General features: G+C 52.4%; 1 protein-coding gene across 6 annotated transcripts in view; it reads right to left on the bottom strand.

Moving 5' to 3' along the window:
* Positions 1-26,883, bottom strand: part of RANBP3 (RAN binding protein 3) — a 62,567-nt gene that overhangs the window by 9,460 nt on the left and 26,224 nt on the right. For 2 of the 6 annotated variants that reach the window (XM_007994946.3, XM_007994948.3), the window contains exons 3-9: positions 26,333-26,536; positions 16,411-16,447; positions 16,233-16,319; positions 8,212-8,277; positions 7,254-7,346; positions 6,229-6,356; positions 1,749-1,868 (exon numbers count right to left, since the gene is read on the bottom strand). In XM_007994946.3, coding sequence (XP_007993137.1) covers positions 1,749-1,868; positions 6,229-6,356; positions 7,254-7,346; positions 8,212-8,277; positions 16,233-16,319; positions 16,411-16,447; positions 26,333-26,536 — 735 coding nt within the window. The remainder of the gene's footprint in view (positions 1-1,748; positions 1,869-6,228; positions 6,357-7,253; positions 7,347-8,211; positions 8,278-16,232; positions 16,320-16,410; positions 16,448-26,332; positions 26,537-26,883) is intronic. The other 4 variants (XM_007994951.3, XM_007994953.3, XM_007994947.3 and 1 more) reach the window with 3 other exon arrangements.

Below are 26,883 nucleotides of genomic sequence, written 5' to 3'. Positions count from 1 at the left end.
CCAACAAGGAAGTAGAGGCTCAGAGGGTTAAGAAACCACGGCTCTGGCTGGGCGCAGTGGCTCATGCCTGTAATCCCAGCACTTTGGGAGGCTGAGGCTGGGGGGAATCACTTGAGGTCAGTAATTCGAGACCAGCCTGGCCAACATGGAGAAACCCCACCTCTACTAAAAATACAAAAAATTAGCTGGGTGTGGCAGTGGGTGCCTGTAATCCCAGATATTTGGGAGGCTGAGGCAGAAGAATCACCTGAACCCCGGAGGTGGAGGTTGCAGTGAGCAGATATCATGCCACTGCACTCCAGCCTGGATGACACAGCAAGGCTCTGTGTCCAAAGAAAAAAAAAGAATCCATGGCTCACGTTTGCCCTGGAAGGAGAGGCTGGGATTTGACTGAGACTGCGAAGCGCACGCAAGCCTCTGACTTTTGCAAGAAGCCGACCCCACCAAATTCAAAGCAGCTGTCTCCCCAGACTCAAGGCAGAGACTCCACAGGGCCTGAGCTCCACGGGCCAAGCCCTTCCAGCCTCTTGCCCTCCTTTCCTCCTTGGAGGGAGCAGCCCCTGAGGGACTCATTATTTTACCTAAAGCCATGGCGACAGCAACATCAACTTTCCATGCTTCTCGACTTGGGCTTCTGTTGGACGGTGAGTAACAGAAAGGAAAGCAGAGAACACGAGCCGGTGCTTTCTCCATGCTAGAGAGGTTTTTATTTCGAGGGCCCTCCCCGTCGACACTACTGACATATTGCCACTGGGCCCAGATCATTCCCTGTGGTGTGGCTATCCTGGGCACTGCGACGGGTGGAGTGGCATCCCTGGCCTCCAGAAGTACCTCCCAGTTGTGACAACCACAAATGTCTCTAGACACAGCCACCAATGCCGCCTCTCGGGCTCTGAAAGAAACGTCTGGCCAGTGGAGTTTCTAGAGATGCTGTAGCACATTCCATGTCTGTGGCTGAGAAAGGTGCTGCTGGCTGACCCTGGTCTTCCTAGAGTCCCAGTGCATGGTCCAGGGCCACTGTTCCCAACCACTGCCAGCCCCTCCCCACCCCACAGTCTCCAAACTAGGACCACATGCCTGGAGGGCAGTCAAGAGGTGGCAGATGCTTTGCTCCTTTTCAGGAGAGAAGACTGTGTCGTCACCCCACCCTGCCCCACTTAAAAAAAAGAAGGTGACAGTTCTTAATGGGGGCGATTCTACCCCACAGGGAATACTGGCCACGTCTGGGGACATTTGTGGTTGTCAGATGTCAGGAGCATGGGGTGGGTGGAGGCCAGTGATGCTGCTCAGCACCCTGCAGTGTCCAGGGTGACTCCTCAGAAACTAGGAATGGTCCAGCCATAATGCTGCTAGTGTTGAAATGGAGAAGCCCTGAAATACGGGAACAGAAACCTCTGGGCAGAGCTGAGAGCACTGGACCACGCTGTCTTTCTTTTCTGCTATGAAAGCCTGAGGCCTCAGGTTCAGTCACCTCCCCTGTCCCCTGCTACCATGAGTACCAGGGACCCTGACTTGAGAAGCAAATGCAGGTGAGGGCTCCAAAGCCTGGGCCACTGGTGGGGAATTGCCAGGGCCCAGCACACGCACACCAGCAGCTGACTGTGCCGGGAGCCACGGGGCTGCCTCACTAACACCTTCTTTGTCCCACGTTTCCCCTCCCCTGTTAAAAGGAAAATCTACTGACTTGCCTGCTGTTGAACCTGGGGAAGGCATAAAAAGTCAATGCACTGGTTCAACAGCTCACATACCTTAACTCTGTCCCTCAAGTTCTGCCCAAATACAAAGGCTTGTTGTGTGGCGGGGTCTTTTTTCTCACAGGCTTCCTCTTCAGAGGCATTGCTGGACTCATTTTTCTGGGGCTCTTTCTCCTATCAAAAAGAAAAACAAAACAGAGTAATCAAAACCAGTGCCACACTTGGCCCAGACGGATGTCCAGCAATCCCACACCAGATCATGCACTCCACGCGTCTCCTCTGCACGTGCCTGCAGTCCCAGCTACTCGGGAGGCTGAGACAGGAGGACTGCTTGAGCCTGGGAGTTGCCGTGAGCTGAGATCACATCACTGCACTCCAGCCTGGGTGACAGAGCAAGAACCTATCTCCAAACAACAAAAAAGAAACACCTGTGCCCTGCAGAAGCCTTGGTGCCGGCAGAGGACAGGAAATAACCTAGATGTTCATCATTAGCTGAGGAACAAAATAATTTACGCTAGAAAATATAGGGAAAAAAAGTACAGCACAGCTGTTGCCACCGAGAGGGAGGTAGACCTCTGACATACCCACAATACGCGGATCAGAGGAGAGCAGCTTGTGGGACACAGAAGTGCGATTCCATTTCTGTTAAAGCAAACCCAGTCCCGTGTGTGTGTGTGTGTTGTGTGTGCTGTGTGTGGAGTATGTGTGGTGTGTGTGTGTGGGGGTGTGTGTGGTGTACGTGTGGTGTGTGTGTGTTATGTGTATGTGGTGTGTGGTATGTGTGTGTATGTGGTGTGTGTATGGTATGTATGCGGTGTGTGTGTCGTGTGTGTGCGTGTGGTGTGTGTGCATGTGGTGTGTGTGTGTATGTGGTGTGTGTGTGGTATGTATGTGGTGTGTGTGTGGTTGTGTGTGGTGTGTGTGGTATGTGTATGTGGTGTGTATGTGGTGTGTGGTATGTGTATGTGGTGTGTGGTATGTGTATGTGGTGTGTATGTGGTGTGTGGTATGTGTATGTGGTGTGTGGTATGTGTATGTGGTGTGTATGTGGTATGTGTATGTGGTGTGTGTGTGGTATGTGTATGTGGTGTGTGTGTGGTATGTGTATGTGGTGTGTGTGTGGTGTGTGTGCGTGTAGTATGTGTGGTGTGTGTGTGTGGTATGTGTATGTGGTGTGTACGTGGTGTGTGGTATGTGTATGTGGTGTGTGTGGTATGTGTATGTGGTGTGTGTATGGTATGTATGTGGTGTGTGTGTGGTTGTGTGTGCGTGTAGTACGTGTGGTGTGTGTGTGGTATGTGTATGTGGTGTGTGGTATGTGTATGTGGTGTGTGTGTGTGGTATGTGTATGTGGTGTGTGTGTGGTGTGTATGTGGTGTGTGTATGGTATGTGTATGTGGTGTGTGTGTGGTATGTGTATGTGGTGTGTGGTATGTGTATGTGGTGTGTGGTATGTGTATGTGGTGTGTGTGTGGTATGTGTATGTGTATGTGGTGTGTGGTATGTGTATGTGGTGTGTGGTATGTGTATGTGGTGTGTGGTATGTGTACGTTGTGTGTGGTATGTGTATGTGGTGTGTGTGGTATGTGTATGTGGTGTGTGGTATGTGTGAGTGTGTTATGTGTATGTGGTGTGTGTATGGTATGTATGTGGTGTGTGTGTGGTTGTGTATGTGGTGTGTGTGCGTGTGGTATGTGTGTGCGTGTGGTATGTGTGTGTGGAGGAATGCTCAGGAAATAAGCCGGGAGAGAATTCAAACCACTGACGGAGGTTACCAGGGGACCTCTCAGCTGGAGGGTGGCTTCCACTTGTTACTTTCTAGGATTTCCATTTTGTGTAAATATTTTCAACATGCAGGCATGACTTTTGTAACTAAATATCCTAAGACCAAATGCATTTATCTTGAGATAATGGAATATGGAGTTGCTAGTAATTTGTATATGTCTTTCTTATACTACACGATAAAAAAGGTGTTGTAGAATTTGAAAAGAAATTTTAAAAGGCTTTTGGTAGGTCTCTGGGAATATGTACAGTGGACACGAACATGAGGCAGGGAGCAAAGTTTTCCTGGGAGATATTGTGAAAGGACCTGAAAACCATGAACTCGGAGCTGAGAAAGGCTGCAGGCAGCTTCTACTGCCTCAGTGTGTCCAGCGGGCAGGGAAGCCTGGAGTTACAGTGCCAGGCCCAGAATCGGCGGATCACAGCACTGAGGGCACTTTCTGGTCCAACTGTGAAGAAAGTGAAGAGTTTAAATGTTTCTCTACTGTGCTGCCTAGAAATTCTGCTATTGCTGACTTCATGCTGCATCCTTGTGCCTGCGCAAGAGTGAACGTGGCTTTTAAAAATTAAACACACACCGTGTTTGGCGACCTGGAAGTCCTCAGAGGATGGGCTAATCCCCAGCCCCATTGGGGCTGCCTGCAGACGGTGGGGGGACGCACTTCCGGCAGAAACACTCCCTGGCTCTTGGCTTTGTGTGCTGTGCGCCCCCTGCTCACACTGACTGCTGCTAATCCCGGGTGGGCGGAACCCACAGAGTCACCTGAGATGGGGCAGGCAAACAGCAAAATTCTGACCACAGCGTATGTCTATGACCTGGCGGGGCCTGCTTAGAGGATTCGCTTAAACTGATGAGTGAATCCCGAGGCCTGTAACCAGTCTTAGACTGTGTGTGTGTGGGGCGGGAGGGAAAGCCTCTTCCCCACTTTCCCAAAGACAGTACCAGAAGCTCCCCCATGGGTCGCCCCAACGTCTAAGCCCTCCTTAGAGGAGATGCTTCACTTAGCTCATGTTCCTGATGAGCAGTGTGTGTCATGTTCGTGGGTGGCGTGGAAAAGCCCAGACTCCTGCTGCATGGCCAGAGAAAGATACACGTGGCGAGCCTGGCGAATCTCAACAGCACTGGGTGTGGTCAGAGGGCAGTGTGGGTGTGGCTGCGTGGCTCCACCCCAGACCCACATGGAGCAGTGGCTTTGGAGCCAGACGCAGGAGCTGGGAATGGCAGCCAGTGGACCATGGGGTCCAAGGATCAACGTTAGCTACTGGGGCTGGCCAGCCTGCTGGAGGGAAGATGGCACATCACATCTTCTGAGCTCAACGATTTGGGAACAAGCTGTGTACACTGCTGAGGAGGGGCTCAAACCAGCAGGAAGAGGGACTATGTCCCCTGGGATGGGACAGAGCAAGGCCTCTCCAGCGAGGGGCAAGCTCTCCGTAGTGGGTGTGGCCAGGTCAGCCTGTGCGCTCACCGTCAGGGACAATCAGAGACACTGGGAGAGGGTGGGATGGGCTGGGTCACTTCTAAGTCCTTCTCCAACTCAGAACCATACATCTGATCTGCTCAGACCTCAGCAGTCAAAGCTTCCAAGCCGCAGTATGCAATGGAAGTGATCCCTATCTCCAATTCAGCAAACTCGTTTGAAAAAGGGCGTGAGGATGTTTTAAAATTTAATTGTGGACAGCTATTTTCACCCTTTGAGCCAGAGCGTCTACTGGGGATGGGAGGTATAAAACCGCAGGCCACGGACACAGAGCGGAAAATAAACACAAAGATCCAGTCTGGCTTTTACACGGAAGATATCACGTGGTGTTACCCCAACTCTGACTTTAAACCCATCTCTGCCAACTTCAAAGGAGGCTCTTCATCAACGTCCCTTATTTCACGGTGGCTGTGAAACACAGCTTTTGGCCCATATAATCCAATCTATATCCCCGCTTAAACAGAACTATTTTTTTTTTTTTTAAGGCAGGGTCTGGCTCTGTCCCCCAGGCTGGAATGCAGTGGCGCGACCTCGGCTCACTGCAGCCTCCCCTTTCCAGGTTCAAGCAATCATCCAGCCTCAGCATCCTGAGTAGCTGGGACTACAGGTACAGGCTACCATGCTTGGCTAATCTGCGTATGTTTTGTAGAGACAGAGTCTTGCTATGTTGCCCAGCGTGGTTTTGAACTCCTGGCCTGAAGCAATTCACCTGCCTCGGCTTCCCAAAGTGCCGAGATAGCAGGTGCGAGCTACTGTGCCCGGCCTAAACGAACTATTTCTGAGATGACTCCCAAGGCAAATTTTTCAACTGGAACCACACAGATAGGAGTCTCTGAGGATGGCGTGGGGGTGGACGAAGAGAGGGGAGATATTCCTCACGTTAAACGTTGCAAGACACCCAACAGCGACAGCCGTTCCTCAGGCCCTAGTGACTCCCCAGAGTGCAGTGGTTCAGGTCCTCCCTCAAGGATCACTCCCTTGAGACACGTGGCGGTCAGCCTTGGGCAACAGACCCTTCCAGCAGAACTTGCTTGGGAGACACTTCTTCAGACTGACTCAGCAAGACCACCTTGGGAATCTAGTTATTTGGTTTGTCAGGTGCTGTTATTCACAGAGCCTACTGAGCAAATCCAGAGAGCCTCACAACAGGCCCACGTGGAAACTGCTCGCAACAGGCGACAGCGCGTGGACTCCACAGCGTGCTGGGAAGCTGCCCTCCTGCTCCCCAGGGGCCCAGCACGCAGCACTTCCCTGCCCCAGGACCCACTGACCTCAGGTGCACACACCTCATCGGCAGCTTCAGAAGGACTTCTCCGTGCAGCAGTGTCAGGGGATGCTGCTGGCACTGCCCCCGTGCAGTCTGCTGGGAGGCTGACCCCGTTGGTGCCACTGCTGGGGACTGTGGGAGGGAAGGAGAGTGGGGAATCACAGGTGCTTGGCGGCCCTCCCACCCCCACTCACGTAGCTGAGGGGCTGGGCCACGTCTAGTCTAGGGCCCCTCCCATGGTAAAGCCCATAGCACATGTCTCCTTTCTAAGGAAGGACCTGGTATCTCTACAAAGAGTCAAAATTCTTGGATTAAAAAAAAAACAAGAGAAACCTGCCGAGCACAGTGGCTCATGCCTGTGGTCCCAGTGCTTTGGGAGGCTGAAGCGGCAAGACTGCTTGAGACCAGGAGTTTGAGACCAGCCTGGGCAACAGAGCAAGCCCCCGTTTCTAAAATAAAATAAAACAAATTAGCTGAGTGCGGTGGTGCACACTTGTGGTCCCAGCTACTTGGGTGGCTGAGGTGGGAGGATCGCTTGAGCCCACGAGTTCGAGGCTGCAGTGAGCTATGACTGCACCAATGCACTCCAGTCTGGGTGACAGAGCAAGACCCCATCTGTATATATATAAAAAATATAAAATTAAAAAAAAAAATGACCTTTCAAGTTTTTAAAGATAACCTGTGAAAACTGAGGCTGCAATTCTGTCTGTAAACACACAGGGATAAATCTCATTCCCAGGAGCCGGCCTGCTTTTACGAAGACTGTGAATGAACAAAGCAGGTTTCACCCACACAGTCACACTCGGCCGAGAGCTGTGAGGAAGCTGTGGAACTGCCACTCACTCCTCCGTTGCTAGGGCTCGGGAGGCTTGGGGTTGGGGGTGATTTAAAGGATCATCTTCCCTGATCTCCCTGTATTTCTGGTGCATTCAGCAGTCACCTCTGTCACAACACTGCTGTCCTGGGTGCAACTTCAGGAACGCTCTACCCTGCCGTCTGGGCCTGGGCGCCAGGGCTGCCGTTTCTTACCAGTCTGGGACAGCGCCTTTGGCTGCGGAGCCTGTAACACTGCTGGGCGAAGCACGCTCCGCTGCTGCTCCTTGGGCTTCTGGCTTGGCAGACCTGGGAACAGAACGTGGCCTTCCCAGTGCCCGTGGACCCCTGCCTGCCCCCAGGTGCTTCAGAGACAACCCATTCCACGCCCCTTGCGGGCCAGACTTTGCAGGGAAGCACTTTTTTAAAAACTTGAGGTCTTTTTTTAACAACTGGACAGATCTGGCATTTTTATATATGATTAAGTGAAATTTCCAGTAACTGATATCTGTGAATTAATCCAGTTAGCACGGTAGCGTGGTGGGGCATTGAGGGACAGCTGTTCTCTGTGAGCTGGACTCAACAGTCAGGTGGAGACTAAGGGGAGAGCAGTGAATTCACAGGCAGCTACCCGGAGGCTGAGGACTTGATGTGGGGTCAGGTACAGGCACGTTTTGCACCTGTTTTTCAAAACAGCCATGCTGAAGAAGTCCCTCTGCCAAAGGCAGACAGGGCAAGGACCCCTGCACGTGCCCTGCCCTGTGCAGCATCCCTGGCAGCCTCACTAGCAGCCGGCTCCCCAGCAGCACGCCGCTGGAATACAGCCACCCTGCTAACTGGGGTGAACACTGTGGTATGTGGGGGCCAGAACACACAGGACAGGCTGAACCAAGTGTGCTACTGCTGGGCGCAGAGCCTGCCCAATGCACCCCAAGCCTAGCATGCTCCCGTGCAACCACCGCCCACTTTTCTGAGCACACAAGGCTCACAATCAGGGGTCCCAACCTCCCTGCTGGACAGCCTCTCTGTAAAGGAACTTTCCAGGGCTCATGGGTCAGGTTACAAGTGAACGTTCTAGAAATCAGGCTGAACCTGTGGTATCCTGGTCTGGCCAAGCAGAGGTCTGAAAAACGTCAGAAAGCCACCCCCCGCCCCAGAGAGGTGGGTGACCTACCTGCGCTGGGGGCTTGGCCGTGGATCAGCGTTGGCGGCTTCAACCGGAAGCCACTGCTCCTTTCCTCTAAAAGCACAAGACAAAAGATCAACAGCAGGCCTGCCTGGGCGGGGGCTGGGCCTGGGGGGCAAGGGCAGGACAGGACTATGGTCTTGGCCTAAGTGACCTCAGGCCTAGAGAACCAGGGAGAACATTTCCAAATTACAACAGAAGTCCTGTCCGATCAGCAGGCCTGGAAGCCACCTGGAGGAGGGAGAGGCAAGGGCAGGAGGAACGACCGCTCTTGGACCAGCTGCTGACCACGGGGACAGGCAGGGCATCAGCTGCCTTCCCAGCGGCCTGAGACCTGCTGCGGGCTCAGGAGCTGAGCTGCTCAGCGGCCCCGCACCTGGCCCTGGAGAATGTCAGGGAGCCACGGAACACAGGCGTCCAGGCCCTGCTTCCCTTTCCTAGAAGGTCTATCCGTCAGAGCAAGCATCTGTGGTCAGGAAGAACCTTGGCACCCCTACAGATGTCTGGGAAGTGAGACAGGTTTTTATGGTGAAAAGGTCAAAGGTGGCAGACAGTGCGCCTGCCTCCCCTTTCCAGATGTGCCTGCCGAGCTTCCTGTCTCAGTGAGGGAGCACTCCTGGCCACGTGGAGGAGGCCAGCTCCCCCCAGGCTGGACTTTGGGCTGACAAATTCACAAAGCTAGAGGGAATGGCGAATGCTCAGGGGCTCCCGGGATGGCTCGAGAGCCCAGCCTCGCCCAGCCACCTGTCCACATGGACCTCTTCATCTGTGTGTCTTGGCAACTGTGCCCCTACAGGGAGTAGGGATGGTGGTCTAATCTGACCCACACCAGGAAGGATTGTCATAAGAGGCCTGTGACTCAGGCAGGCAAGCCTGTTCCCGGGCAAGGCACAGAGACTGTGGTATTATGGCTCCTGGAGGGGGCCCTGCGTTCATGCTAAGCTTCACCCCTCGTCAAGCCACAGGACACAAGATCAATATACACAAATCAATTGTGCTTCTAACGCTAACAGTGAATGACCCAAAAGCAAAATTAAGAAAATAATTCCATTTACAATAACACCAAAAGAAAGAAAACACTTGGGAATACATTTCACAAAATAAAACTATAAAACAATGTTGGGGCCGGCTGCAGTGGCTCATGCCTGTAATCCCAGAGCTTTGGGAGGCTGAGGCAGGAGGACTGCATGAGCCCAACAGTTTGAGATCAGCCTGGACAACATAGCAAGACCCTAACTCTACAAAAAATTAAAAACTTAGCTAGGCATGGTGGTACATGCCTGTAGTCCCAGCTACTCAGGAGGCTGAGGTGGGAAGATCACTTGAGCCTGCAGTGAGCTATGATTGTACCACCGCACTCCAGCCTGGGTGACAGAGCAAGACCTTGTCTCAAACGAAACAAAAACATTGTTGGAAGAAATTAAAGGTGTAAATCAATGGAAAGACACCCCCAAAGGTCATATGCTATCTGATTCCAATTCTGTGAAATGTTCAACTAGGTAGAAAGGCGCTGAGCGGTTACCAGGGCTCAGGGAGGGAGCCGGGGGCCCGCTGGGACTAACGGGGATGAGGTTTCTTTTTGGGATGGAAATGTTCTAAAATTAATCACGATGGTCGCACAACTCTGTGGATGTACTAAAACCACTCAATTGTACACTAAAACGATGACGACAAAACCCAAAACGCCTTGTCAGCCCACATTTTCAGACCCAAAATCAAATCAAGATTTAGCAGGCCAAGGAAGACGCCTCTCCCGCCGTGCCCCGGAGGCGCCGCTGTGCCTGGGCAGCAAGAGGATTGCAGCAACCCTTCTTACTATAACAGTTGTATGAAGGAGTTGAGCCCCAGGGGCTTCTGGCAGTCTGTGTTAGCAGACCTGGTGCCTCTCCCGTAATACACTGGTCATAAAAAACAAACTCAGGAAAGCCAGATCCTGCAGGATGCGGGGGTGAGCCACCAGATGTTCCTTTTCCGAAGGAAACACTCAATTACATTTCCAAAGCACGGAGCTACGCAGGAGAAGGCTGGCAATTTAGATACATTGTTAAAAGGTCAAATTCACAATTTAGATAATTTTTAGCAAGCTCTTCAAGCTGGCTCTCCAGGCTGATGTTTTGGCCACAGACTGACTACTGCCCTTCCACACTCTGCTCCATGCAAAGCTGGCGCTAACACTGAGGGGAGCCTGGGAGCTGGCCCAAGCTGCCAGGCACAGTGGGAGGCTTGGATAATCCCTGCCGACCCGCCACTAGTGCTGGGCCCAGAGGCTGGACCTCTTCAGAGCTGCAGGCAGACAAGGCGCGCTCCAGGGGCAGCCAAACTCTGGAGGTCCCTGTCACAGGCCCTGCTCCATGAAAACAAGGGTGGTCTCTTCTCCTTCCGGAAACTTTCTTCCGCAACACAGTTCGCAACACAAGTTGCTGAATCATGGCCAGAACCCGACGCCTGCCACATACCCAAGGGGTGAGGGCCCTAGAGGATGCTGCGCCAGTCTCTGAGGGATGTGCATCACTCCAGAGAGGAAGAGGACCTCTCCCGCTGGCAGCCTTTGCCCTCCTGGGAAGCCAGCAGGCTCCCTGTCTGAGGGTGCTTTTCGCCTGCCTCAGAGAGCACCAAGTGATATCTGCAGGAAGCCATGCTTACCCCCCAGGGAGTCCCAATTTAACCAGGGAAGGGATGGGAATGAGCCTGTGTCCATCAGATACTGAGAAGGCAGCCTGGCTGCAGTGTGCATGGTCTGTGCATGGATGGCGCTGGTGCAGAGTAGGAAGGAGGCTCAGTCATGCAGTGGGCAGGGGGTGATGCCCGATGCACGGAAGTCCGAGGGTGCCGGTTTCTTAGTGCCAGAAGAGGTGCAGAATATACCAAGGGAGGCACCCACGTGCCCCGGCGTCATCTCCACATGCCGGCAGGTAGACAGAGTGACAGATCATGTGGACAAAGATGTGTGTGTCTCCAGCTCTGTCTGCAGAGGGCCAGAAGCAGGGCTACACCTGAGGCAGTGAGATCGCAGTGCCGCACCAAGGTCTTTAGAAAAGACCTCGGTTTCTAAAGACCATGCTCCATGAAGAACCAGCGTGCCTCTGAGAAATGCAGATTCCAGGGCTGGGATGAGAAAAGAAGCTGAGCTGGGAGACTCCTGTTACGACAAAGTAAGGTAAGTGCTCAAAACAACAATGGGGACCTGCCTGACAGGGCTTCCACTGGCCGAATCTGGGATAATCTGAACATTAAATAAAAACCAGTAACCACAGACGGTCACCCACTGATGCCAACAGAAGCTCATCTGTCCATGTTGACACAATCAATCAACAAACACGTGGGGAGAAGGCAAGCTCCTCCTTCCAGGGAACACCACTAATCAACGCAGCAGGGATGGTGCCCACAGAATCCCACGGGTGGTGGGATTCCCAGCTACTTGAGAGGCTGCGTCACAAGAATCGCTTGAACTTGGGAGGCAGAGGGTGCAGTGAGCTGAGATTGTGCTACTGCCCTCCAGCCTGGGCAACAGAGCGAGACTCTGTCTCAAAAAGAAAAAAAAAAAGGAAGAGAATCCCATGGGGCAGTTGTCAGCAGGAAACATCACTTTGAAAACATCACTGGGAGTGAGCCCTGGAGGGCAGGAGTGCGACGAGGTATACATAGTCCCGGAGTCTGAAGTGTCTCTCAGAAACCATCCAGCACAAAGGGGAAAGTAACTTTACAATGGCGAAACCTGGCAGACAGCACCCTGATCAAGGTCACAGCTACTCCATGCTGGTAAGGGGACAAATGAGTACTGTGCATGGCTTCTGTGACGTTCTCATCCAAGATGCCACACCTGGGTCTCACCACCAGGACACACTGGACAGGCCCCAGCTGAGAGACTTCTACCCAACAGCTGATTTGTAATCCTTGAGGTCATGAAAGTCAAGGGAAGCCTGAAGACCCGTTCCTGATGAAAGTGGAGGTATGTGACGTAGGACCAGGGTCTGAGTCCTTTTTCCTAATGGACTCATGGAGCCGACTGGAGAAAGCTAAATGGGGTCTCCAGATAAAAAGGACAGACAAATTCTTCTGTGTTAAAGCTTTTCAAAATTAAAGCTAAAAAACAGAAGGCAGGCAGACAAGGATGTGAAGTTGGCTTTGCAGCACAGATGTGAGGCTAACATGACCGGCTTTTCATGCGTGAGGGCGCTGGGGCTTTAACCATGCCGTGTCGGGGCCTGCGAAACAGCTGCCCTGCTCCTGAGACTGGAGGAGAGAGGTCTATGGGCAGACAGACAGGAGGGAGGCCTTGCTCACAGACCTCAGAAGTGATCATGAGATTTGTAACAGAGCTCAGCAGCACAAATGGGTCCAGACACATGGCTTTAGAAACTGATCACCTAAAACAGAACCTGCTTCACCACGGCAGGCTCCCGTCCAGACTACCACCTGCTAAGTGACACCCCGGGAATAACCAACATTTTGCCCTTCCTGAGAACCTTGAAACACGAAAGCCCCTCTGCAGGACGAGAACAGGCGGTTGGCTCAAAACAGTCTGCTTTTAGAGTCAAAATGACTCTTTGAAACGGGGCCATCAACTCAATGCTCAGAGTTATAAAAACCCACCTCTTCCCTTGACATGGACATCACGCCAGCGGCTAACTTATCTCACAATGCTTTTGAAGTCGGCAATGAATTTATATAAGGTAGGTTGGGTTACAGAATTCAGGTTGTTAAACTTGCTCGTTAAATCTTTTATGAGGAATTTCAGCCACGTGGGAGAAACTTTCAGGAAACCTTCGAGTTGGTTCTCCAGTGAAAGACCAAAAAGGCAGGCTCCATATTCTTCAGAAAGGGGGAGCGGCTGTCCTTAAAATTTTAAAGCTGGGGGCTGGATGTGGTGGCTCACACCTGTAATCCTAGCACTTTGGGAGGCTGAGGCGAGCAGTTCACCTCAAGGTCAGGAGTTTGAGACCAGCCTGGTCAACATGGTGAAACCCCTGTCTCTACTAAAAATACATTAGCCGGACATGGTGGCACATGCCTGTAATCCCAGCTACTTGGGAGGCTGAGGCAGGAGAATTGCTTGAACTCAGGAGGCGGAGGTTGCAGTGAGCTGAGATCGTCCCACTGCACTCCAACCTGGGGGACAAGAGTGAAACTCCATCTCCAAAACACACAAAAAGTTTTGAAGCTGTGATTAAACATATTTATCTAGGTAGATCTAAGCAACATTAATGTGAGAATTTAATACACTGAAAAGCGGTCTGGAAATTCACCAACTTCACAGGCGCTACCTCTGGGATGGCGGCATGAGTAGGGAAGGGGCAGGAATTCTTTTTACTTGAAATATTTCTGATTTAAAGAAAAAACAATTATGGGCTAGGTGTGGTGGTTTATGCCTGTAATTCCAGCACTTTGGGAGGCCGAGGCAGGCATATCGCCTGATGTCAGGAGTTCAAGACCAGCCTGGCCAACAGGTGAAAGCCCATCTCTACTAAAAAATACAAAATTACCCTGGCGTTGTGGTGGGCGCCTGTAATCCCAGCTACTCAGGAGGTTGAGGTAGGAGAATCACTTGAACCCGGGAAGTGGAGGTTGCAGTGAGCTGAGATCGCGCTACTGCACTCCAGCCTGGGCAAAAAGAGTGAAACGCCATCTAAAAAAACAAAAAAACCCAATTATGAATGCACTACTTGTGTAAAATTTTGAAAAATGAGTAATGCATTTCTTTACAGGTTGTTTTTAGAGGACTTAAAGCCCCATGCAACCAGGCCCTGCTTGCAGAAACAAACATAAGGGCTTATGAAGCCTCATCTCACGCCAGATCCCCAAACTATAAGCTGAAGAGTTGGAGGAAAATTTTAACAGCTGAAAAAGGACTGACTTTAAATGCCCGCTGAAGATCCGATTTTCCAACACCAATTGCTTTTCCTCCCAGGAGAAACCCCAGGCTGGGCGGGAAGACAGGGGGCGGGCGCTCACCTGGGTCTGAGTCGGAAATGCCTGCAGATGGCTCGCAGAAGCTTGATGGCATAAAAACAGTTTTTTGAAACTGTCAGCAAGGAGGTGCAGGCGGGGGAGGGAACAAGAGGAAAAACAGCATGAATGGGTGGGGTGGACCCTCATGTCCCACGGGAGGAGATGGGATAGCACGCGAACAGGGCATTCAGTCTTTCCCCAGAAAGCAGACCCCAAAACTCTTTATAGCACTACAAGCGTCTCCAGCCCGACGGCCTTCATCTGTCTGATGACCACAGTTAACTCTGGTCAACTGGGGCCACCCCCTTGTCCCTGCACCCCTGCAGGGGCAGTTGGCAGGGGAGGTGCCGGATGCTCCAGGCCACATTGGAGGCCCTGACTCCTTCTCACCTGTGGAGGATTGTCCATGGGGTCCCCTCCCCTACCTAAGATCTTCCTTCATCAGGGCAACTGCTTCCCAGGGTGTGAGCCGGCCAACAGGTTCCCACAAATGAAGTGGAATTCGTAGGGGAAGAACTCACTCTATGCAGAATGGAACCAAAGACAACACTGTTCAAATTATCGGTGCCCCTCACGCCTCCAGTTGCCCTGAAGATGGAAAGCTGAGTTGTCTCTTGGGGGCTGCCGTGCTGGACGGGAGGTGATTTGAAGTGGGCCAGGGGAGCAAAACAGTGGTCCCTCACCTCTTTAGCCTACATTCACAGCCCAAACACTTCTTCTCTATGCTGGTTTCCGATGCAGCAAGCATGGTCTAGCAGTGGGCAGTGAGTGGGAAGGAATAAAATCAACAAGCAGGGAGCGGAGCTCCCTCATTCCACAGAACACCTATCCATGGGCGCAGAGATCGTTAAATAAAGGATGTCGACTGCAAGCCATCTGGACAGTTCCGCAATATCCGGTCAGCAGACGACAGTGTAACAGCACTGGAAAACCTAATGCAGACTTGCAAAAAGACGTGGCCATGTCCAAAACCAACATGATGGGAAAGGGGCATGAAAGCAGGGGTATGGAGGGGTGACTTGGGAAGGACCCTGGCTTCCTACACTGTGTGTTCCTGTAACGCATGCGTGACTTCTATAAACAGAAACAACGTGACATTCTGAAGGTTCAGGACTGTAAAATGATTTACATGAACTTTCCAAGAATGGATTTCAGTTGGGTAACCGGAGAACCTGTCTGAACACTCATGTATCTCCAAGTTGGTGCTACAGACAGCCAAGACAGAGGCCACAAGACAATGCCAGAGTGGGAAGTCAAGACGGGGACGAGAGAACAGCCCTGCGGTGGCTTTTACCTTCACATCTGCACAGGCGTCTCCATGGCTGGAGGCCAGGCTTTCTGAGTGTCACATTAAGTAGTGCTGATGGCGTTATCTGCCTCAGGAACCTCTCTCCTGTACCAGCCTGCATGAGTCCCCAGGCTGACCTCCATGCCTGTGCTCAGACCAGGCCTCACGTCCAGGGCCTCCAAGCCCTTTAGCCTGCCCTACTCCACAGTCCGAGCCTGACCCACCCTTCCAGGCCCCCACAAGCTCCTCTCCTCTGGGAGTTCACAGCATCACACACGGGCCTCTGCTGGGGCCTCCTGGCTTGCTGGTTACTGGGTGTGCATGCTTATGTGCACATGCATGTGCATGTCTGGGCTACTGCACTGGACTGCCTGTGCTGGGCATGAAGCTGAGGGGTCAGGAGAACATCCCACCCCTAAACCCCCAGTCTGTGCCCAGCCTTGGAAAGAGGAGATGCAATTAACAGGCAGAGGCCCCAACAGGGCTCTAAGCAGTCAACCCCTTTCCTCCATTTCAGAGGGACGATCTCTTCCCAGTCTTCCTCAGGCCACCAAGTCTCACCATGCTGTCAGTGTCACTGATTCTAGAAGAGGACCCCTGGTGCTGCACTCTGGGCAAGCTCTCACCTCACTCCTGACTGAGTCCGAGCCTCAGATGGACTCTAACCGGAGCTGGGCAAGAAGGACACAGCAAACGGACGCGCAGCACTGAGGGGAACGGCGGGTTTGTAAGCATAAACGCTTTTACTATTCGGTAAGTTTGCATATTTTACCTGACTGTGAGGGTGGAAACTGGGTTAAAGAGGACGTTCTTTCTCGCTTGACAGGAGGGCAGTAATTTCCATCTTCTCTGTCAGAATCTACAGAAAATGATGAGAAGAGGAGGAGAAAAATCAGGTTCCTTCCGTTTTTAAAACTGAAGATGGTCAAAGGTGTTAGAGAGCTCCTTACCTTCTCCGCCTTCAGGACTGGAGCCGCCAGCTGACCTCTGAAACAAGGAGCACACAGCCGGGGTCAGAGGGCATCAGCCTCACGGCAACCGAGCAACTCTTGGCTCCATAACAAATATCCCAACATGCACCGCGGGCAGCTAACTCCCAGTAACTCCCAGAGCCCAGCACCCGAACGAGCCAGGATTTCAGCCCGAAGCTCAAAAATTCCCCCTGGTGAACCTCTGCACCCAGCTTCACAAACACATGCCAAGGAATCCTCTCAGTGGCTGGGAAAGTATCCGCAGCACCCGGATCGGTTTCTTGTTTCTCCACAGGTTACGCTAACTGGCCCGCCACCCCCAAATTCAAACACAGCCAAACCTCATCTGGCCCCTGTTCATCCTGCCAAGAGCTGAAAAGCGACCCTCTCCACCCTTGAGGGCAGCGGACTTGTGTAAAACGGTCGCATCACACCAGATAGAAATGGTTTCCCTTCCTAGTCCTGGAACATTCTACCATGCACATCCTTGTCTCAGGGTAGGCCGTTATTTCCAGAGCAAGTAAGAGCTTGAATGTTTTGGACCAAAGCCTGCTTGTGAAGCGTTTAGAACAGAACCATCAAAGACAAAGCCCAGTCACAGGTTGAGGGGAGGGACCTGTTTCCTATTCCACAAACTTTAGCTTTAGAGTGTGAACAACTAGCAACCAAGACTTAAAATGGGTTCATGACCAGCCTGACCAACATGGTGAAACCCTGTCTCTACTCAAAATACAAAAAAAAGTAGCTGGGCGTGGTGGCACACGCCTGTAATCTTAGCTACAGGCTGAGGCACAAGAATGGCTTGAGCCCGGGAGGCAGAGATTGCAGTGAGCTGAGATCATGCCATTGCACTCCAGCCTGGGCCACACAGGGAGACTCTGTCTCAAAAAAAAAAAAAAAAAGACTTAAAATGGGCTGGGCACAGTGGCTCACGCCTATAATCCCAATACACTTTGGGAGGCTGAGGCAGAAGAATCGCTTGAGCCCAGGAGTTTGAGACCAGCCTGGGAAACATGGCAAGACTCTGTTTTTATAAAAAACCAGGCTGGGCACCGTGGCTCATGCCTGTAATCCCAGAACTTTGGGAGGCCGAGGAGGGCGGATCACGAGGTCAAGAGATCGAGACCATCTTGGCTAACATGGTGAAACCCCGTCTCTACTAAAAATACAAAAAATTAGCTGAGCATGGTGGCGGGCGCCTGTAGTCCCAGCTACTTGGGAGGCTGAGGCAGGACAATGGCAGGAACCCGGGAGGCGGAGCTTGCAGTGAGCCGAGATCGCGCCACTGCACTCCAGCCTAGGCAACAGAGCGAGACTCCATCTCAAAAATCAAAAAAAACAAAAACAAACAAACAAACAAAAAAACACAAAAAACCCAACCACACAAAATCAGTTGGGCATGGGGGTGAATGCTTGTAGCCCCAGCTCCCCAGGAGGCTGAGGCAGGAGGATCAGTTGAGCCCAGGAGTCTGAGGCTGCAGTGAGCTATGACCATGCCACTGCACTCCAGCCTGAAGGACACATCTCATCTCAAAACAAAACAAAACAAACAAAAACCCTCAAAACTTAAAATGAGTAGTGTTTATCCTCCCCCGCAACACAATCCCTCATTTATGTCCTGTCTCAGAATGTAGCAGCCAAAAGCACACCGATGAGTGGGTGCTGCTCCTCCTGGCATACTCCCCGCAAGAGCAAGCAGAAGAAACAATTTTCTTATTTTCAAACATGCTCCTCAGAGGTCAAGTTTAGCCAAATGAGGCCCGTCTGCCTCGACAAGCTGCTGGGGCTTACGGGAGATGATGCATGTGAAAGTGCTTTGCAAACTGCAGAGGGGCCTGGGAAAGCAAACTGCAATAAATAAAACCGAAGAGCACAGGAGCCAAGGGAGACCCCCCTCAAGTCGGGGTGGCGAATTTTCCCATAAAGGGCCAGACTGTCGGTACTGTTGGCTTTGTGGGCCACATTTGGTCTCTGTCATATATTCTTCTTTGTTTTTGCTTTTATAATCCTTTAAAAATGTAAACATCATCTTAGCTTACAGGCCCAGGACTGGAGCGTGGCAGTGAGAACCCAGAGAACGCTGACTTGAAGTCACATAGTTCGTTCATGACAGTCAGAAAAAACCCTACCCTGGACTTTCGCCTCCCGTGTGAGTTGACAACATGGGTTTGTGTGGGAAAAGCAAGCCTGAGCTTCTTGCTTGAGGCCCGTGTTCTGAGAGGGCTTTGGAAATAGTCCCAGGGGACTGTATGAGTGAGGGCTGATTACCACTATCCCCACAAGATGACATCATCAAAGCGCGTGGGAAACACAAAATCCTTGTAACACAACAGTGGGTTCTCTTAGTCACTGGGGCAATTGTGAAAATACCACTGAGTCCAAAACGCAATGTATCAAGCAGCCTGGCCCTAGAGTCACTACCAACTCTGGCCAGGACAAGACCACGAGGGGCGCAGAGGCTGCTAAGTCCCTGCCGCTTCTTGAAGGCAAGAAGAACTGTCAAGTTTATTCCGGCTCTGCCATTTTCTCGGGGTGAAACCTTACCTCGTCCAGGCTTCCGTCTCCTCACCTGGAAAACGGGGATGGGTGAGGCGACAGGCAGGGCAGGTAAGGTGCTCAGCCCAGCGCTGGGAGCAGATGATTACAATGCTCGTGGCCCATACCTGATGAGACCAAACTCCCAACTGATGTAAAACGCTGAGGCTACGCTGGGGGCAGGGCTTTAGAGTTCAAGGCAGACATGAACAGGGAGTCAGGGGTGTGGAGTGAGTCCTGGGTGCAGCCAGGAGGCGAGGGACCTGGACTGGGAACCTTTCTAGAGATGCCAGAGCCTGGGGTTGCATCTGATAGTGCTGAGCTGTCACCACCTTGGCATCCCTCTTCTTGGGTGACATCTGTGGAGTGGGTACAGGTTCCAGCTATTCACCCTCATACTTAGCAAAGGTGACAGAAACACAGAGAAGCAGTATCTGCCCACCCAGGTTGCCAAAACCTTTGTTCATCTGATGATGAGCCTGGGCATCTCATGCCTGGGCCAGCTACTGCCCTTAGCGGGCCCTTACATCAGCCTCCCAGTGCAGGCAGCTCTGAGAAACGACACCTAACACAGCCTCCTTGCCCTCTGGGTAATCCACACCCTCCAGAGCCCCGCAGGCCGGCTTTGGCCTCCGAATGCTCTGTGCAGGTCCCCGTCTGAGGCCAGCTGCCTCGGCACAGCCCGATCTCCTCGGACACCGCACTGTTTGCCTCACCTCTGGCTTCCCTGGCCTTACCTGTCCTCCCATCCATTTCTAACAGCAGGCCCAGGACATCCCTGCCCCCAAGTCCCATCCTGTGGCTCTAGGCTTTTCTCTCTCCTTTTAATCCAATGAGCATTTCAACTGTACCAAAATCCTTACATGGTGTCCTCCCTGGTCCTGGGGGATCTGTCCCTTCCTAAATGACTTCTGGGACCAGGAGATGGCCATACCCTCTCTGGCCTCTGTAGACAACCTGCTCTCTCATCCAGTGACATCCTCCTTTTCCCTCAGGCGAGAACGAACCCCTTGGTGAGATGACCTCCAGGCCTCTTCTACTCTTTCTCTGTGGCTTATTCTGATCCTAGGAGTTGTGTCAGGGATCCCACTAGACTTAGGAAGGAACTGGTCCTCACGGTAGAAGCCCGTTGACCATCTGTTCAACAAAAAGACACTGCATCCCAGGCCCCCTGCAGCCCATGGAGAAGCCGGAGAAGACCTGAGTCTGGCCTTACGGAGGCAGCTGGTCCCCGAGCTCCCTCATGTCTCCTCACCCCCGCACGGGATGTTTCTCCTGCTGCTTCCACACCTAACTCTCTGGCTCAGTGGTTATCTAGGTTAATTTCCACGCGTCAATTTCCCAGTTTCCCTGTTTCTGATTTCCAATTTTATCTCCTTGTGATTGGAGCACACACTCCATATTTCAATCCTTTAAAATTTGAGATGTGTTTGGTGACCTAACAAATGGTCTCCCATTCAGAATTTTCCATGTGCACTTGAGAAGGCCGTGTACCCTGCTGTTTGGGTGGGGTGTCCTATATGTCTGCTAGGTCTGGTTGGTTTTTGTGTTGCTCAAGTCCTGCTTCCTTACTGATCCTGTCTAGATATTCTATCCATTACTCAACGTGAGGCACTGAGTCTCCAACTCCTCACTGATCTTGTCTAGATGTTCTATCCATTACTCAAAGTGGGGTACTAAGTCTCCAACTCTTATGGTTGACTCGACTATTATGCCCTTCAGTTCTGTCCGTTTTTGCTTTGCGCATTTTGGGGGCTCTTTTCACGATACCCCATGCCTCTCAGGGATCGTGGATGCCATGGACGCTCTCTCCAGAGCAGCATGTCCAGGTCAAGAGTGTGGCCCCAGGGCTCCCAACAGTCTCCTGGGGTCTCCTCGTGGCTCTAGGCGCAGCCCTGGGAACACTGTGGTATCCCCAGGCATTCTGGACTCATCCTCCCCTTCACCCACCACCTCCAACCTGCCAGCAAGTCCCATTAGCTCTAGCCCCTGGAGAACATACCTTTCCCTCCTGCCTTGGTGGCCTCCTCAGGCACAGGGTCCCCTCTGCCACCAGGCTCTGGCCATGTGGCCTCCTGTTTTCTGAACATGTTGGTTGCTCCTGCCTCACTGAGTGTTGCTCCTCCGTGGGCGCCCTCCCTCCCTGTCCCTGCGTGTCTGAGATGCTGTGAGCACCACCTCCAGGGTAAGCATGTGCTCAACTCCCTATCCCAGCCCCTCTCGGGAGCTACCCTGTTTTGTTCTATCACAGAGGGAGATGATCTCAGAGGTGTCTCCTACAACACAGTTCATTCACCTGACACCCGGGACACCTGCACAGAAGGCGCTTACTGAGAACTTGCTGCATGGGTGGAGTCCATGTCCTCCACCGTGTCCCCCTTCAGTGACCCTGAGAAGAACGGGTGCCTAGACAGACAAGATTCAGATGCTGTCTGACCCCTGACCTCAGGAAACCCTCAAATCCATGCCCCAAATCTCTTCTAAGAACCTGCCTGCAGCAAAGTGGGGGGCCTCTTGGTCCTGGAAAGGCTGGGAAGCCAAGGCCTGGGAAGGACAACACAGGAAGATTCCAACAGGGGAACATCCTGCCAGCAACTCTCCACTAAGACCCAGCGGAGGGAAGCAAGAAGACAGAATGCGTGCCTGTGGACAGAGCTCTTCTAGAATCCTAACCCACTGGCCACGTGAGGTGCCGCCTGCCCTCTGTCCCCGTCCAGGCCTCTGCACCCTGCGCCTTGCTGGGATGGAGGGCCTCTCCTCTCAGGAGATGTTGGAACTTGCTGTCCAGCTGGCTTGTGCTGTCTTCTCCAAAGTAGGAAAAGGTTTGGGGTGAAGGAACCTCCTTTGAGCCACCCAGCCCCGCACACAGCCAATGCCAGCTCCACATTTTCCATTTCCTGGAGTCAGCAGCCCAGGAATCTGGACCTGTTTGGCGTCAAGGCAGTCTGGGGCCACCCCTCATCCCAAACAAGGCAGTGGGTCCTCACGGGTTGGTACCGAACAATACCTGGGACACACTCGGGGTCAGTGCCCAGAGGTCTGCAACCAGAGCTCAGGAGGATTTTAAGAGTAAGCTCCAGGCCGGGCACAGTGGCTCACGCCTGTAATCCCAGCACTTTGGGAGGCCTAGGCGGGTGGATCACCTGAGGTCAGGGGTTCGAGACCAACCTGGCCAACATAGAGAAACCCCGTCTCTACTAAAAATACAAAAAGTAGCCAGGCATGGTGCTGCATGCCTGTAATCCCAGCTACTCAGGAGACTGAGTCAGGGGAATCGCTTGGATCCGGAGGCAGAGCTTGCAGTGAGCTGAGATAGAGCCACTGCACTCCAGCCCGAGCAACAGAGTGAGACTCTGTCTCAAAAAAAGAAATTTTTGAGAGAGAAAAAAAAACAAACAAAAGAGCAAGCTCCGAGGACGCGAGCTTAATGGGGAGGGGTGAGGACACAAGAGCCCCATTTCCTCCTCCTCCTCCGCTTTTCCCAAACTAGACTCCACTGCTGCGAGGGGCAGGGCTTCAGGATGACACCCGGGAATGCTGGGTCAGCACCCATTTCAACACCATGATGACAGCGTCCCAGAGTAATAATAAGGAAGCAGAAGAGAAAGAAGACCAGAGGGCCCTTTGACTTCTTTCTGGCATTGGGACAGCAGAAGCGAACGGAGCAGGCTCAGAGAAGGTGAAGCAGCCCTCCCGCGGCTCGGGCTGCAGGCTGGTCAGGACTGAGCACTGTGAGTACTGACCCTGTGCCCTGCGTCCCTGCTGGCGGGGTGGGGGCTGGCGGCGCAGCAAGCTCCCCACCAGGAGCCATTGGGAGCTTGCGGGAAGTAGCTCAATTCTGTGAGGCGCATGAGTCCCTGTCGCTAAATACAAGACGGGGGGCACAAGGGGCACATCCCATCTGGAATGGGAATACGGGGTGGGAAGTTTGTTTGCTGCATAAGGAACGAAACAGTGAAAATCGTAGTTGTCACATGTATTAAGAACTGCCCTGTCCAAAAAACACGGATCTTGTCAGACTGTCTGGTATGGCCTCAAGGAGGACACGGGTGCCAAGGCGGCCCAGGGCAAGGCACAGAGTTTCAGAAGCCGACTCCAGACACAAAGACCAACAAGGAAGAAGCAGGAAGGAATGGCACTGTCTACCTGGTCCCCTAGTAAAGACCAGAAAGCAAGGCCATGCCAGACAAATTCCCTCTAGATGGCTAGGCGCAGTGGCTCACACCTGTGATCCTAGCACTTTGGGAGGCAGAGGTTGGCGGATCACGAGGTCAGAAGATCGAGACCATCCTGGATAACATAGTGAAACCCTGTAACTACTATAAATACTAAAAAGAATTAGCTGGGCATGGTGGCAGGCACCTGTAGTCCCAGCTACTCAGGAGGCTGAGACAGGAGAATGGTGTGAACCCCGGGAGGTGGAGCTTGCAGTGAGCTGAGATCAGGCCACTGCATTCCAGCCTGGGCGACAGAGCGAGACTCCATGTCAAAAAAAGAGATAAATTCCAACTATAAAACTGTGGCAACCAAGAGGCGTACCAGGGTCTCAGTGAGTCTGACAAGTTAGAAAACCTGGCTGGTCATGGCTGGATGCCTGGGATACAAAATAAATGATGGGCCAGTTCAATGCTTTTTATTCAGTGGCAGAGGCAAACAGCTGAGAAATTCCTGTCAAAAGGGCAGGCCCTGAGAAAAGCCAGTGAGAGGGGGCTTCCAAAGGTCTGAACGTTGAGGGGTGCTGAGGGCCAAATCCTGTGCAGGGACTAGAAGGCGGGGGGAAACTGTCTGGCCAGAGGGATTCATTCCAGAACCTCCTTAAGCTCCCTGGTGGGTCTAATAAACATATCTGAAGCTTAGCAGGTCCTTGGCAGGAAGCTTCAGCCCAGTACAATTCCACCAGGTTCGGAGTGAGTGCCCAGAGCTGCCTGCTTTCTCCGCATCAAACAGAGAACTTAATTGGGATGTGGTTTGGTCTTCTTCAGACTGTCTTCCGAAAGCCAGGAAATCTGATATATAGAGACTTTTTCCTGGTACTGACTCTTCCATGGCCAGGGTTCTGACGAGACTGCTTTACAAGCAACAATTCAGCAAGCCACAATTTATCAAGAACTCTCAGCTTTACATTCCCCCCAGGGACTGTGGAATAAAGTGAACAGACTACACGTGATGGATGAGACCTGCCGGGTAACATGGGGGCGGTTTCCTGAACGCCAGTGTGATACAGAGTGAGACCCAAATTAAAGTCTCAGGCCAAGAAGCAGCTGGCATCGGGTTCCATTTGACTTGATCTATGGCCTAAGTAACCTAAAATAAAGTTTACTTTGCTCTGAGTGGGCCCGATTAGTAGAGAAAGCCAATTAACAGGAGCCCTCAGCAACCAGTCAGGGTGTTCTCTGCAGACAGCCCGAGGGAAGGAGCCCTGGTTGGCTCAGAGTTGTCACAAGGGGCTTGATGATGGCTCTCCTGGGGCTCCTGAAAGTGGGTGTCCGAAAGTTACGAATGCTAAAACTATAAGGTGCATGTTATGCGCACAGCTACCAGAGCTACACTGGAACATTTACACACTGCTCTGCGCAGCCTCCAATCCTGGCTCTCCCACGGTGACCCCCAGCTCATCCCAAGGCTCCCTGCCATACAGCTTCACCTTCCCCCTGCCAGTGTAGGGGATGCTTGAATTTCTCAGGATCAGAGCCTCAGACCCAAAGTCCATGAGAATCAGGATGCTGAGATCTACCTGGGTTGGCCAGGCCAAAGAGATGAACATCTGGACGAGGTGAGGCCCCTCCGGACACTCCCGCACAGGCCTCTGTTGAGAAGTACACAGGGCACAGAACAGCGCGTGCGCTCTTGAAGAGCAGCTGCTATCACAAAAGCTCTGTGATCCACTTGTTTGCTACTCTCATTCTAGAAACCATCACCTCTGCAGCTGGAGAGTTCTATGTGGGCTGCGTTTTTCAAACTCAGGCACCTGTGGAAGGCCTCTGGGGTGGACCCTAAAGACCATCTGTTCCCAGAGGGCTGAAGACGGAAACCTGAGAACACCATTTCCTGTGCTCTCAAAGACCAGAGGTGCAGTAACTCACCATACCCGACTCAGGAGAAGTTTCCAGCAGCTGCTCTGCCAACAAAAAGAAGGGTGCAGCCACCTCCTAATTCTCGCTCTGGCGGCCGTTACATGAGCTCGTGGGAGGGCTGTACTCCCAGTGCACTGTGGGACAAGTGCCTCCTGGCTGGACTCCTTCCCGCAGCTCCTGTCTCACTACCGCAAACCCACTTTTGTGTCACAAAGGCCACGACTGCCGTTACCCCCTCCCCATAGCCTCTGGCACAAGTAAAGACTGTTGCTGCTTTTTCCATCACACACTGACTCCTCCAAAATGTTAACACAGGACTCCAACCCACCCCTGACTGAATAGTGTTTCCTAAGTGTCCTGAGGTTTGGTGGCTGTAGCTGAATGTTAATAATTTCCTTAAAAACCGGGGACTGGTGTGTGCTAGAAGGAACGCTGAGGTCTGGGGTAAGGTTTGGGACCGTACCAGCCTGGAAGGCTGCCTGGTGCTCAGGCAGGTAGAGCTGGGTCCCTTCTTTTCTTGTTAAGAGTCCTTTTTCCCTGTTCTGAGAATGGGGGTCTTCTGTCATGAGTTACCTAGAGGATGGAGTTTTCAATCCTGAATGTAGGATAATGTTTACCTTTCCCAATTTATCAAACTTCAAAAACCCAAGACATTTCTTGTTCTTGAGAGTTCACAATCTTCTCCACCTATAATCTTCAAAAGGCTTCTTAATACAAAGATAAAGGGCTCAGGGGATTCCTTCTGGGTTCAAAGGAAGAGTCTTTTCTTCTTCCTGCTTTGATTGAAGACAATCAGTTCACCGCCTTAACCACAGTCCCAATACAATCAGTCTTGCAAAGTAATCTGTGTTGGAGAGCGCCTCTTCCTAGATATCAAAGGAAGCCTTAGCTTCTTGGGTTTCTAAGATGCTAAACTTGAATGCCCACATTCAGGGAAACAAGAAAAAGAAAAATGGAAGGAGGGTGAAGGGGTCAAATCAGGTTTGGAAGGTTCTACTTCACATGACTCAATTCCTCCTGACCCCTCATGTCTTTTTCGGGAGACACGATTCGCCTCTTGCTGTGGGTATATATTCCCCCAATTTAGAAAAGGCTAAAAGGGGATTCGATCTTCCCTGACTTTTCAGCAGCATGAATTAAAGGGAGTTGGAAGAAATCCTTGTCATCTTTTAAGTTACCATTAGCTGCTTACAATTAGCTAGGGCCAGGATCTGAGGGACCCAAAGGGAAAGGGGCTGGTCTGGGTTGGGCTCCCCCTGGGCAGTAGGAGTGCCGAGTAGGTGTGGACTTACCCCTGCCAGTTCTCGCGGAAAAGGAGGAAGCTGGGCTTCAGGAGCGGGAGGCGGAGGAGTGCTGGCTGAGGCGCCAGCAGGGGCAGGAGGTTCTAGGGCATGCTCGCCAGCTGACTCGGGGTGACCCGTGCCATGGTGGGGGGCCTCAGCCTCCCCCCGAGGCTCCTCTCCCGAATCCGACAAGTCTTTTTGCTCTGCAGGGGACTGGGAGCAAAAAAGACAATTTTCCTTCAATGTGAATAAAGGCTGCACCACACAGCAGGAAGGGCGGGCAGGGGCAGAGGCTGGAGCTGGCTCGGCTTGCAACAGCTCCTGCGCCTGGGAGGAAGGTGGGGAGAGCAGGGACATGCTGCTCAGCAAAACCGGCTCTCCTGGCTGACGGAAGGGAAAGTGAGAGTGGACTAGGTGCCATGTGACTCTGCAAGGGGCTCTACAATGTATGAGAGGCAGGACCCTCGTTTCCAAAACTATGAGCTGCCTGGTAAGGAGCTACTTGGCTTATGGGCCTTGGTGATCAAGGAAAAGGGACGATCATGCAAAAGATTTAAACC

The sequence above is a fragment of the Chlorocebus sabaeus genome, chromosome 6, assembly GCF_047675955.1.
Source record: "Chlorocebus sabaeus isolate Y175 chromosome 6, mChlSab1.0.hap1, whole genome shotgun sequence".
Classification (NCBI taxonomy): domain Eukaryota; kingdom Metazoa; phylum Chordata; class Mammalia; order Primates; family Cercopithecidae; genus Chlorocebus; species Chlorocebus sabaeus.
This window is presented reverse-complemented; position numbering and strand designations above follow the sequence as displayed.